Here is a 12,213-nt window from a genome sequence, read left to right on the forward strand (position 1 = left end):
CATACACGTGAGCTGGCGGGTTCGAATACAGCCCATGCAGGCCAAACAACAATGCCGGCTGCAAACAAAAAATACCCAGGCTCTGTGGCGGGCGCCTGTAGCCCCAGCTACTTGGGTGGCGGAGGCAGGAGCATCGTTTAAGCCCAGGAGCTGGAGATTGCTTTGAACCAAGCGCGACAGCTTGAGACTCTGTCTCTTAAAAAAAAAAAAAGAAAGAAAGAAAAAAGAAAAGTTAAAAAATACAGCAACAGCAACGAACTATTCCAGTCTTCATTCTCAGAACGGGAAGAGGAGGAGCCTGCGGCAGGCTCCCCCTCTCTCCCACCACGCACGCGGGGCCGGGGCAGGGCTTCCGCCTCGTGGGGAGTTACTTCCGGATCCGGTGGGGGTGCTTGCTGGTGGAATGAGCTCTGGCTACCGAGCGCTTAGCGGAAGGCTTTGTGGCAGGGGTGGTGGCGGTGGCTGTTAGGTGCTCCGTCTGTTTGCCGATGAGGACCTGGATTCCAGGTGTGACAGTGGGGCACCAGCCTGGGGATCTGGGTAGCGGGACAGCTTGTGGGGAGAAGGATGTGGGACAATGTGTGTCCAGCTCACTTTTGTTAGCCATTGAAAATAAAAGCAACAACCAATGGAAGATTCTCTAAACAGAGAATAAGGTATGAAAAAGAAAGATACTCCCGCCAGACTCAGAGTTCTTCTGATTTGAAAGATGATAATCGCTACACGTCACCTAGATTGAAGTCTGCTAGGAATCATGACTGAAGGATCAGAGCCTACAAGAAAAGTGATGGTATTAGGTAGCAATTACTGAGAACTTGGGGGTAAATACTGATCCTCCCTACAGTCTTTTAAATTGGATAGAATATTAGAATATCTTTTACAATGAAGAGCTGAGGCATAGATTAAATAATTTGTTTAAAACCATAGTAGTTGGGCGGCGCTTGTGGCTCAAAGGAGTAGGGCACCGACTCCATATGCTGGAGGTGGCGGGTTCAATCCCAGCCCCTGCCAAAACTGCAAAAAAAAAAAAAAAATCATAGTACTGGCAGAATTCTCAGTAAACAAACTGAGTACAGATGTTACCTTCCCAATTCTTTGAAATGTTTGGGACACCAAATTCCCGTCCAGCTGAGGAAATAGCTAAATTTATAATGGAATGTGCAATTATGGAATATGGTACTATACTGACATGGAAAGTTTCTCCAAAACATATTTTGGAAGATATTTTAAAAAGTTGCACAAAAATTTTTATTTAGTAGTTCTTTTATACAAAATCAAATCCCTCAAAACAGATACAGGGTTTTATTATGGTACATAATTATATAAATGATAGAAAAAAGAATAGATGCATGCAAATTAATACCAAAATTGAAATAATATATACTAATCTGACAACAGTGAATAGTGGAGGGAAGGGAATCATAGGAATTATGGGTGTTATGGTCAAATTGAAATTTTTTAAAAGATGGTTTCTTTATGGGAGTGGTCAGAAAAAATGTATATATACTGTATATAATAAAAGTTATTGTAAAAACTTGGAAATATAGCGTAGAAAATATATCTACAGGTATGAAATAAGAGATCTGGACTAAAAAGTATACATACGTATAGAAGAACCTCTGTAAATTGATCACCCTAGGGATATAACAAACTGGACAACATGCAGAGGTGGTCAACATAAAGAACTAGGCCCTATGTTGGTAAGTGAATGTGGTGCATGTCTGGTCTATGTAAATTAGGTCAGCTTAAGGAGGTGGTCAGTGTAGGGAGTTGGTCAACTATGGCAGTCTACTGTATATATGGTATATATACACACACATACATGACTGTATGTATACACATATTACTTAATATCCAAGATATCTGAGAAATGCATTGTTAGGATATTTTGTCATTCTGCTAACATCCTAGAGTGTTTTTAAACCTGGGTGGTATATATAACCTATTGCTCCCAGGCAACAAACCTGTAGAGAATGTTACTGTACTGAATAATATAGGCATTTGTAACACAGTGGTATTTGTGTATCCAAGCACATAACATAGAAAAGGTACAGTAAAACTATGGTATAAAAGATAAAAAATGGTACACCTGTATGGGGCACTTACCATGGATGGAAGTTTCAGGACTGGAAATTGCTGAGTCAGTGAGTGAGGGTGAGTGTATGTGAAGGCTTAGGACATAACTACACTACTGTAGACTTAATCAACACTGTACAATTAGGCTACACCAAATTTATAAAAAGATTTTGTTTCTTCAATAATAAATTAGCCTTTGCTTACTGTAATTTTTCACTTTATAAACTTTAAACTTTTTTCTGAGGTACAGTCTCAAGCTGTTGCCCTGGATAGAGTGCTGTGGTGTCACAGCTTACAGCAACCTCAAACTCTTGTGCTTAAGCGTTTCTCTTGCTTCAGCCTCCCAAGTAGCTGGGACTACAGGCACCCGCCACAATACCTAGCTATTTTTGTTGTTGCAGTTGTCATTGTTGGTTTAGCTGGCTGGTTCTAACCCACCAGCCTTGGTGTATGTGGCTAGCGCCCTACCCACTGAGCTACAGGCACCGCCCAACTTTAAATCTTTAAATTTTTTTAAAAAACGTTTTGACAGCTTAAAACACAAACATGTATAAATGGACAAAACCTATTTTTCTTTATATTCTTATTCTTTAATTTTTTATTTAAAATGCTTAATTTTTTTGTTTTACTTTTTTACTAAAAACTAAGGCACAAACACACACATTAGCCTTAGCCTACACAGCCTAAGCTTACACAGATGAACCTGAGGCCTTATTAATTTGGTGAAGCAAAAAATTGTATTCAGCACAAGAGCTGTGATTGGAGCTACTGCTTTGTTAAGCCTGCAGTAGTCTACAGTCATTCTTCTGGATCTATCTAGGATCTAAAGTCAGATGGGTGAAATAATGGAGATAACAAAGACTATCATGTCTGCATCTTTCAGGTCTTTATGGCAGTGCTGAGCTCTGCCATCTCCCCTGAGATGCAATATTTGACTTAGTAACTGGGCTAATGGTTTGGGGGTTGAGATCAAAGATATCTACTTGGCCTTCCAATTATGACAGCCCTTACCCTATAGGCCAAGGACCCAGTTTTTGTGTTACTCTAAACATTAAGTATCTCAACTAAAATTATACACTTGACTGAGGAAATGACCACTAAGCAGGATTGCCATCCCTTCGGGCTCATGGTGAGCCAAACTTTGACCAGGACTCATTTTATTACCTTATCCCTGCATTCCAACAGGGGGACATGATGATGCTTTTAGTATCAATGGCAACTCAAACCCTATCTATGTTATGCCTGGATATTCTCCTTTCCTCTCTATACAGTTATCCAAGTAAATGCCTATGGGTTCCAATGGAGAATAGTTGGAAAACCATCACAGCACATACTGGCAGAGTTCTTTGTGAAGTAAATAGCAAGAAGAAATTAACAAGTCCTTTGTGCAAGACAAATTTCTCTGGTAAATCACTTGTGAGAGAGAAAATTGGGGTTTGGGTGACTTTCTCCTGGCCAAGCATTTACTTGGTTGCTGTAAATCTTTGACTAGTTTTCAGAATCTTCCTAAGGTTGATTGTAACAGTTTTTGCCAAGTTTTACAGTGTTGTTTTTGGGAAGAGAGGAATGGTGGAGGTTCCTCCTGAGTCATCGTCATTGACATTACTCCATCATATAATCCTATAGGGATGAGTTTTACACTTCATTTAATATGCTTGAGTTTTATCCAAATTATATTTTGTATTGATACTTCATTTTTTTTTTTTTTTGAGACAGAGCCTCAAGCTGTTGCTTGAGGTAGAGTGCTGTGGCATCACAGCTCACGGCAACCTCCAACTCCTGGGCTCAAGTGATTCTCCTGCTTCCCAAGTGGCTGGGACTACAGGCACCCCCTACAATACCTGGCTATTTTTTTTTTTTTTTTTTGGTTACAGCCATCATTGTTGTTTGGTGGGCCCAGGCTGGATTCAGATCTGCCAGCTTGATTGTATGTGGCTGGTGCCTTAGCCGCTTGAGCCACAGGTGCTGAGCCACTTCATTCTTTTTTATTGCTTTGTAGTACTCTGTGTTGTGTATATACCAATTTTTTTTTTTAACCATTTACCCACTGAAGGACATTTCAATAGTTTTCAGTTCAGAGCTATATACCCAATACTGTTGGGTATATATGCCAAATAGTGCAACTTCTGAGTCAAACTGGACTTCATTTTTTATTTTAAAATGAACAGCTTAAGTATTTTTTGGAGTGATTGTATAATTTCACATTTCAATTAGCAATATATGAGTGATCTAGTTTCTTCACATCCTTGAAGAGCATTTGTGGGGGATTTTTTTTGTTATTATTGTTTAGTTTTAAAATATCAGCCATTCTGATAGGTATGTAGCGATATCTCACTGAGGTTAAATTTGCATTTTCTTAGGCTGATGATAGTCAACATCTCATATATACATCATCTGATTGGATAATTTGTTTTTCATTGTTGAGTTTTGAGAGTTGCTTTTTTTTTGAGGCAGAGTCTCACTTTGTGGCCTTTGGTAGAGTGCTGTGGCATCATAGCTCACAGCAACCTCAAAGTCTGGGCTTAAGTGATTCTCTTGCCTCAGCCTCCCAAGTAGCTGGGACTACAGATACCCACCACAATACCTGACTATTTTTAGGGATGGGGTCTGCTCTGGCTCAGGCTGATCTCAAACCTGTGATCTCAGGAAATTCATCCATTTCAGCATTCCAAGTGCTGGGATTACAGGCATGAGCCACCATGCCCAGCCTGAGAGATTTTTTACATTCTAGATACAAGTCTTTTATTGGATATGTGATTTGCAAATACTTTGTCCCAGTCTATTTTGGAATCTTTTGTCTTTTAATTTATTTAACAGGGCAGAAGGTTTTAATTCTTTTTTTTTTTTTTTTTTTTTTTGAGACAGAGCCTCAAGCTGTCACCCTGAGTAGAGTATTATGGCATCGCAGCTCACAGCAACCTCCAACTCCTGGGCTCAAGCGATTCTCCTGCCTCCACCTCCCAAGTAGCTGGGACTACAGGCACCTGGCACAACACCCAGGCTATTTTTTGGTTGTAGCCGTCATCGGGCCTGGGCTGGATTTGAACCCACCAGCTCAGGTGTATGTGGCTGGCACCTTAGCCACTTGAGCAACAGGTGCAGAGCCAGAAGGTTTTAATTTTGATGAGGTCTGATTTGTCAGTTTTTTTTCTTTTATAGATGGTGCTTTTGGTTTTAGTCTAAGAATTCATTTTCTATAAGTGTTACATTTAAGTCCATGAGTCAATACTGATATAAATAAATAATTGAATAGTGCTCCCACCTAATGGGCAAAATCTAAAGGTATATGGCATACCTCTTGGGTGTGGGACACGACGACAAGGACTTTACCTAACAAATGTAAACATTGTAACCTATTTGTTTGTATCCTCATATTAATCTAAAATAAATAAATAATTGAATAAATGAGTAAGTGGGGCAGAAGAAATTCATGGATATTTATTTTATACTTTGAGTTATAATCCAGTACTACTTTGCATGGTTGCTGAAATTGTCCCAGTTTTAGCCATTGGGAGCTCTTTCAGTTGGCTTCTATGTTACTTTGGCATACTCCCATCCTTGTGTTTTTTCAAGTACTTCCTTATTTTCTGGCACTGTGAGATGCTCTAGCCTCGTATGTTTCCTTCCTAGTTCTAAGTTTAGCCACTTTTCCAAGGAGAATAGGATAGGAAACCAAGATCTGGGTGCTAGATGTGCTTTTTACTACTAGTGTATCATTCTATCCCCTCTCAGCTGATGGAGCAGAGAAATATATGTGCATATACTAAATTATGTGTGTCTATATATATCTATATAATATGTATATATATCTATACATCTATGTATACACATACATATCTATCTATACAAGTTTTTAAAAGTCAGGTATGTGTTAATACATATGTGTATCATAAAGGATATATATGGCTTTTAAAAACATATTTTCTATATACATACCATGTACATAATACTCATCAATATATGTATATACTATATATATGTATATACTATATATTTATCATCTATATGTGAGTTTTTGTTGTAAGTCACTAGTGGTACTGGAATTTCATCTTCAGTAGGTTCTTTGTCTCAGTGATTTGAAGAATAAATCTGCAGACCACAGATCAGGGGTAAGACAAGATTTATTTACAGAAAAGGATACAAAAACACCAAAGCTCTCGGCAGGGAGAGAAAACCCAAGTCGAGAGAGAAAAGCTCACTCTCTCTTTGTCTCTCTCCACGGACTCTTTGTCTTAGGGGTACATACAGGTGCATGGGTTCTTTATATATGAGGCCAGGAAATGAATGGGTATAATCCTTTCCGTTGGGACAAAGTAAATGAATATATTAAAGAATGGACCCAGTCTCTTTTGCTGGGGCAAGGCGAATGAATGTATTAATGAATGGACCCAGTCCATTCAGGGAATTGAGGCCTAGGAAACTTACATGAAATTGACCTAGGCATAGGAAATAGGGGTTCCATATTCAGTCATAAGTGCAAACAGAAGGAGACACCAAGACCCTGGTGTCTTCCCGGCAGTTGTTAGGCCCTTTGGCTATTGCAGCCCATGGTGGTGGTGGTGGGGAAGCCTGCCTCTTGCCTACCCGCTAACCTGTTGGTTCCTCTACCAGCTGCCGCTGCACCAACACCCACAAGGTGGAGGCGGCTGAGCTGGCAGGGGTCAATATCACTAGTTTTTTAAGTAATACATAATAGGTATATAGTTTTGGGGTACATGTGTAATACAGTTATATAATTTGTAAAAAAAAAATGCAAGAGACACAAAATAATAATAATGAAGAAAAAAGTTAAAGAACTCGTACTTCCTAATTTCAAAACTTACTACAAAATTACAGTTTTGAAGACAACATGATATAAGCATAAATGTAGATGTATGAATCAATGGAATAGAATTAAAAGCAGAAATAAACTTTCAAATTTATGATCAATTGATTTTTTTGACAAGGGTGCCAAGATAATTCTATGGGAAAAGCATAGTTTTTTCAACAAATGATGCTAGGACAAGCCTTAAGTAGATATACACACCTAAAAAAATGATAGCCTCTTTCCTCATATTAAAAAAATCACATCAAGGAACCATAGACCTAAATGTAAAGGCTAAACTGTAAGACTCTGGAAAAAAATCCTAGGGATAGATCTTCATGAACTTGATTTCTTAGATATAATACTTAAAGCACAGGTGACAAAAAGAAATATAAATTGGACTATATCTAACTTACAAAAACTGTGCTTCAAAGGATACATCAAGAAATTGAAAATACAGGAGAATATCTTTGCAAATTAAATACCCAACAGAAGTCTTATATCCAGAATATGTAAACAACTATAACTAAATAATAAAACGATAAACAACTCAATTTTAAAAGTGGGCAAATGATTTGAATAGATACTTGTCCAAAGATATTTAAATGTTCAATAAACACATGAAAAGATGTTCAATATCATTAGTCATTAGGGAAATGAAAACAAATTAGCATACGTTAGGATGTCTATAATCAAAAAGACAGTATTAGGCTCGGCGCCTATAGCTCAACCGGCTAAGGCGCCAGTCACGTACACCTAAGGTGGCGGGTTTGAATCCCCAGCCCGGACCCGCCAAACAACGACGGCTGCAACCAAAAAAATAGCCGGGCGTTGGGGCGGGCGCCTCTGGTCCCAGCTACTTGGGAGGCAGAGGCAGGAGACTCGCTTGAGCCCAGGAGTTGGAGGTTGCTGTGAGCTGTAATGCCACGGCACTCTACCCAGAGGGACAACTTGAGGCTCTGTCTCAAAAAAAAACAAAACAAACAAACAAACAAAAAAACCCCAAAAAGACAGTATTGGCCAGTTTTATGTTATGAATATTTTACTGCAATGTTTTAAAAAAACATTTAAAATACATTCCCCTGGCTCAGCACCTTGTGGCTCAAGCGGCTAAGGCACCAGCCACATACACCTGAGCTGGCAGGTTCAAATCTAGCCCATGCCCACCAAACCATGACAGCTGCAACAACAACAAAAATAGCCAGCATCGTGGTGGGCACCTGTAGTCCCAGCTACTTGGGAGGCTGAGGCAAGAGAATCGCTTAAGCCCAGGAGTTGGAGGTTGCTGTGAGCTGTGATGTCACAGCACTCTACCCAGGGTGACAACTTGAGGCTCTGTCTCAAAAAAACCAAAAAAAGTTTCTTCTTACATTACAAATATCTTTTTCATCTAATTCAAAATGGTTTGAATTAGAAAAATAAATTTCTCAGAATCACAAAAACGGAGATAGTTTAATATGTCTTATTCTAAGTGAATCATTATTTTTAGTAATCCCAGGGTAAAATTAATTGAATCAATTAATCTTTAGTTAAAAAATTAAAAGCTATTTTAATTTTTGGAATTCTGATTTTTTTTTTAAGAGACAGAGTCTCACTTTGTTGCCCTTGGTAGAGTGCTGTGGCTTCATAGCTCACAGCAACCTCAAACTCTTGGGCTTAAGTGATTCTCTGCCTCAGCCTCCCAAGTAGCTGGGACAACAGGTGCCTGCTATAACGCCTGGCTCTTTTTTTTGTTGTTGTTGTAGTTGTTGTTTAGGAGGCTCAGCTGGGTTTGAACCTGCCAGCCCCGGTGTATGTGGCGCCCTAACCACTGAGCTAGGGGCCCCAAGCCTGGGATTCTGATTTTAATGTTCTCATAATTCACCAAACATCTTTTAACACTGGCTTTGAGATGCACATTTTTCTCCAGTTATCTGACATATCATTTATTTGTACCCTTAATGAATTTTCAGTGAGGAAAATGTTATCTTAAGTTTTCAATATGCTCTATTAGTATTTTTCTTCCATTTACACTCTGGATGATGATTATTTCTCATAAACAAGGGAAAACTAAAATTAGAACTTGGCAAATGAGATTTGTTAGCATTATATTATGGCAAAAGTACATGATGTTAATATAGGTTTTAAGAAGAAACATTAAAAATATATTTTTCATCTATTGTATTTTCCATATGTATTATGTATTAGAAAAAAACCGATGGAGAAATAGGGATGGCAACATGGTTATCATGTGAATGAATCACTCAACAATGGAGAGAATCAACTAATAATGTAAATGCATGCTACTTTCTCAGCACCTTGATATATCTATAGGTGATATGGTAAAGTGCAAGATATGGTTTATATGGTCTCAAAGAGAATAAAATATCATGAGGCTATCATCATGTGAGGAAGGCATATTAAACAACAAATCATTGGAAATCATTACATCATACGGCTATTTTAAATCTAGGCTGTAAGTGCTTTAGGCTTTAAGAGAATAGTGACAATATCTTGATAGTTAGGAGAATTGTGAAAACAAGTAAATGCAAATTAGCCAGTCCTGATAAATACCTAGGGTTTCATCTATAAAGGAAATGAAAAGGGGTGCTTTCATTTAGCAGAAAAGCATGAGTATAGAAACATGGTAAAAGAATGAGAAATCTAGTTATAATTCTACAATAAAAATTATTGAAGATTTTAATATTATGCTGATGTGGAAGTGGAAAATTTTCAAATAGAATTGTTAGTCTCAGATCTAAATGTAAAGTGGTTGGTTTTCAGGGTTTCCGTAAACCTTCTCTTACTGGAGAATGTCTTACAACGTCTGGCTTGTATCATAGTCGCAGAAATGTCTAATCACCCTGAATTTTACAAACATTGATGTAAAGTTTGACAAACCTCAAAAATGTGATTACATAATTTTCGATGAACTGGAAGACCAATTTTGGAAACCTGTTCAATGAATATGTTTAGGCAACAGAAAACAAATGTCACTCGATGTCAATAAAATTTTATTGAGGGAGATTATTCAAACAGTTTTCTGTGGGTGGGTGCAGTTGCTCACACCTGCAATCCTAGCACTTTGGGAGGCTGAGATGGGAGGACTGCTTGAGGCCAGGAGTCTGTGACCAGCCTGAGCAAGAGCAAGGAGCAAGACTTCTTCATCTTTACAAAAAATTGAAAAATTATCTGGGTGTGGTGGCATGAGCCTATAGTCCCAACGACTCAGGAGGCTGAGACAGGAGGATCAAATAAGTCCAGAAGTTTGAGTTGCAGTGAGCTAGGATGATGCCAATGTACTCTAGCATGGGTGACACTAGTAAGACTTTGTCTCAAAAATTAAAAAAAAATTCTCTGTAAGAACGATAAGAATAGGGCAACTGGAGGAGATGTTAGTAAACTAAGTAAACATTATATCTTTAAGGGAGCTTGTTGTTTGTACATTTCTTATTTCTTGTTTAAGAAAACTCTTGCAACCAACCTCTTAAAGGCTTCTTTTACCTCTTTGTTCCTAAGTGTATATATAAGGGGGTTCAGCATGGGTGCAATGATTCCATAGAAGAGAGAAACCATCTTTCCCCGGTCCTTAGAGTTGGGTGAAGGTGGTTGCAGGTACATGGAGATAGCCGTACCATAAAAAAGTGACACCACAATTAGATGGGACCCACATGTCCCAAGTGCTTTTTGTCGACCTTCAGTAGATCGGATTCTCAAGATTGCTTGGGCAATAAAAGCATATGATATAAGGATGAATGTCAGGGGTATGAGGTGGAAGAGCACACTAACAGAGAATAGTTCAGCCTCATTTGCTGTTGTATCAACACAGGACAACTTGAGCAGCGCAGGGATTTCACAGAGAAAGTGATCTACTATGTAAGGGCCACAGAGCGGCAGCTGGAGAGTCAAGGTAGACAACCACACTGAATTACCAAAACCAGTAATCCAGCATGCAGCTGCCAACTGGAGGCAGAGCCTTTGGTGCATGATAACTGAGTAATGGAGAGGACGACAAATAGCTACAAACCTATCAAAGGACATGATGGCCAGCAGAACGCATTCAGTAGCCCCCAAGGCAAGAAACATGAAAAGCTGGGCTACACAGCCACTGTAGCTAATTACTTTCTTGATGCTGCATAAATTTACCAGCATTTGTGGAACTGTACATGTGATGTAGCAAAGATCTAAGAGTGACAGATTGGTAAGAAAAAAATACATGGGGGTATGGAGTTTGGAGTCCAGGCATGACACCAAAATAATGATCAGATTGCCAAAGATGGTCACGATGTAAGAAATTAAAAAAGCCACAAAGAGTGGAAACTCCAGCCAGGGTCGATCTGAGAAACCAAGCAGAATGAAATCCTGTAGGATGCTCTCATTTGCCCAATTCATGATTAATATTTCAACTCTTGGTTTCCTGAAACACAACAATTCAGGAAGTCAATTAGGAAATATTTATTAATTATTTCAATTACTGACAAACATTTTACTACTGGTTTAAAGACATTTATAGAATTGATACTGCTTATAACATGAAAAATATACAGTTGAAAATGCTCATAATTACCCAAGAATTTCTAAAACGTACTCTTTCTATATTTGTATCAGCACTTTAAAAGTCAAAGCCAAAATTTAAAAAGTAAATTCCTGATTTGAAAACTTTCATAAAATGTGTTCTTTGATTCTTTGTAATTTGGTTAATCACTACTTTTCATGTAAATAGCCATTATTAGGAAGATTCAGTCATAGTCACGACACCATTACCTTTTCATTCTAATGCCTTATGTAAAGGAGATTGCCTTGTCATCTGAAACATTTGAAATTATTTAGACTCACAGTTTGGCACCTATAGCTCAGTGATTAGGGTGCCGGCCACATACACTGGGGCTGGCAGGTTTACACCCGGCCTGGGCCTGCTGAACAACAATGACAACCTCAACAACAACAAAATAGCCGGGCGTTGTGGTGGGCACCTATAATCCCAGCTATTTGGGAGGCTGAGGGAAGAGAATTGCTTAAGCCCAGGAGTTTGAGGTTGCTGTGAGCTGTGACGCCATGGCACTCTATCGAGGGTGACATAGTGAAACTCTGTCTCAAAAAAAAAAAAATTATTTAGACTCCCTCCCCCCAAGAAAAATTATGCAGATAATTGCATGATTAATGTGTCTGATAGCTTGCAGGTTCTAGCAAGCTAACAGACACATTTCAAAGAAGAGTGTCTTTTGGCTCGGCGCCTATGGCTCAACCGGCTAGGGCTCCAGCCACGTACACCTAAGGTGGCGGGTTCGAATCCCCAGCCCGGACCCGCCAAACAACAATGACGGCTGCAACCAAAAAATAGCCGGGTGTTGTGG

General features: G+C 38.9%; 1 protein-coding gene across 1 annotated transcript in view; it reads right to left on the bottom strand.

Annotated features, from left to right (window-relative positions):
• Positions 1 to 10,229: 10,229 nt before the first annotated feature.
• Positions 10,230 to 12,213, bottom strand: part of LOC100943510 (olfactory receptor 2B6) — a 6,536-nt gene continuing 4,552 nt past the window's right edge. Inside the window, exon 2 of the mRNA XM_003801861.2 lies at positions 10,230 to 11,276. Coding sequence (XP_003801909.1) covers positions 10,310 to 11,251 — 942 coding nt within the window. The 5' untranslated portion in view covers positions 11,252 to 11,276 and the 3' untranslated portion in view covers positions 10,230 to 10,309. The remainder of the gene's footprint in view (positions 11,277 to 12,213) is intronic.

The sequence above is a fragment of the Otolemur garnettii genome, unplaced genomic scaffold (assembly GCF_000181295.1).
Source record: "Otolemur garnettii isolate 467f Iridium unplaced genomic scaffold, OtoGar3 scaffold00223, whole genome shotgun sequence".
Classification (NCBI taxonomy): domain Eukaryota; kingdom Metazoa; phylum Chordata; class Mammalia; order Primates; family Galagidae; genus Otolemur; species Otolemur garnettii.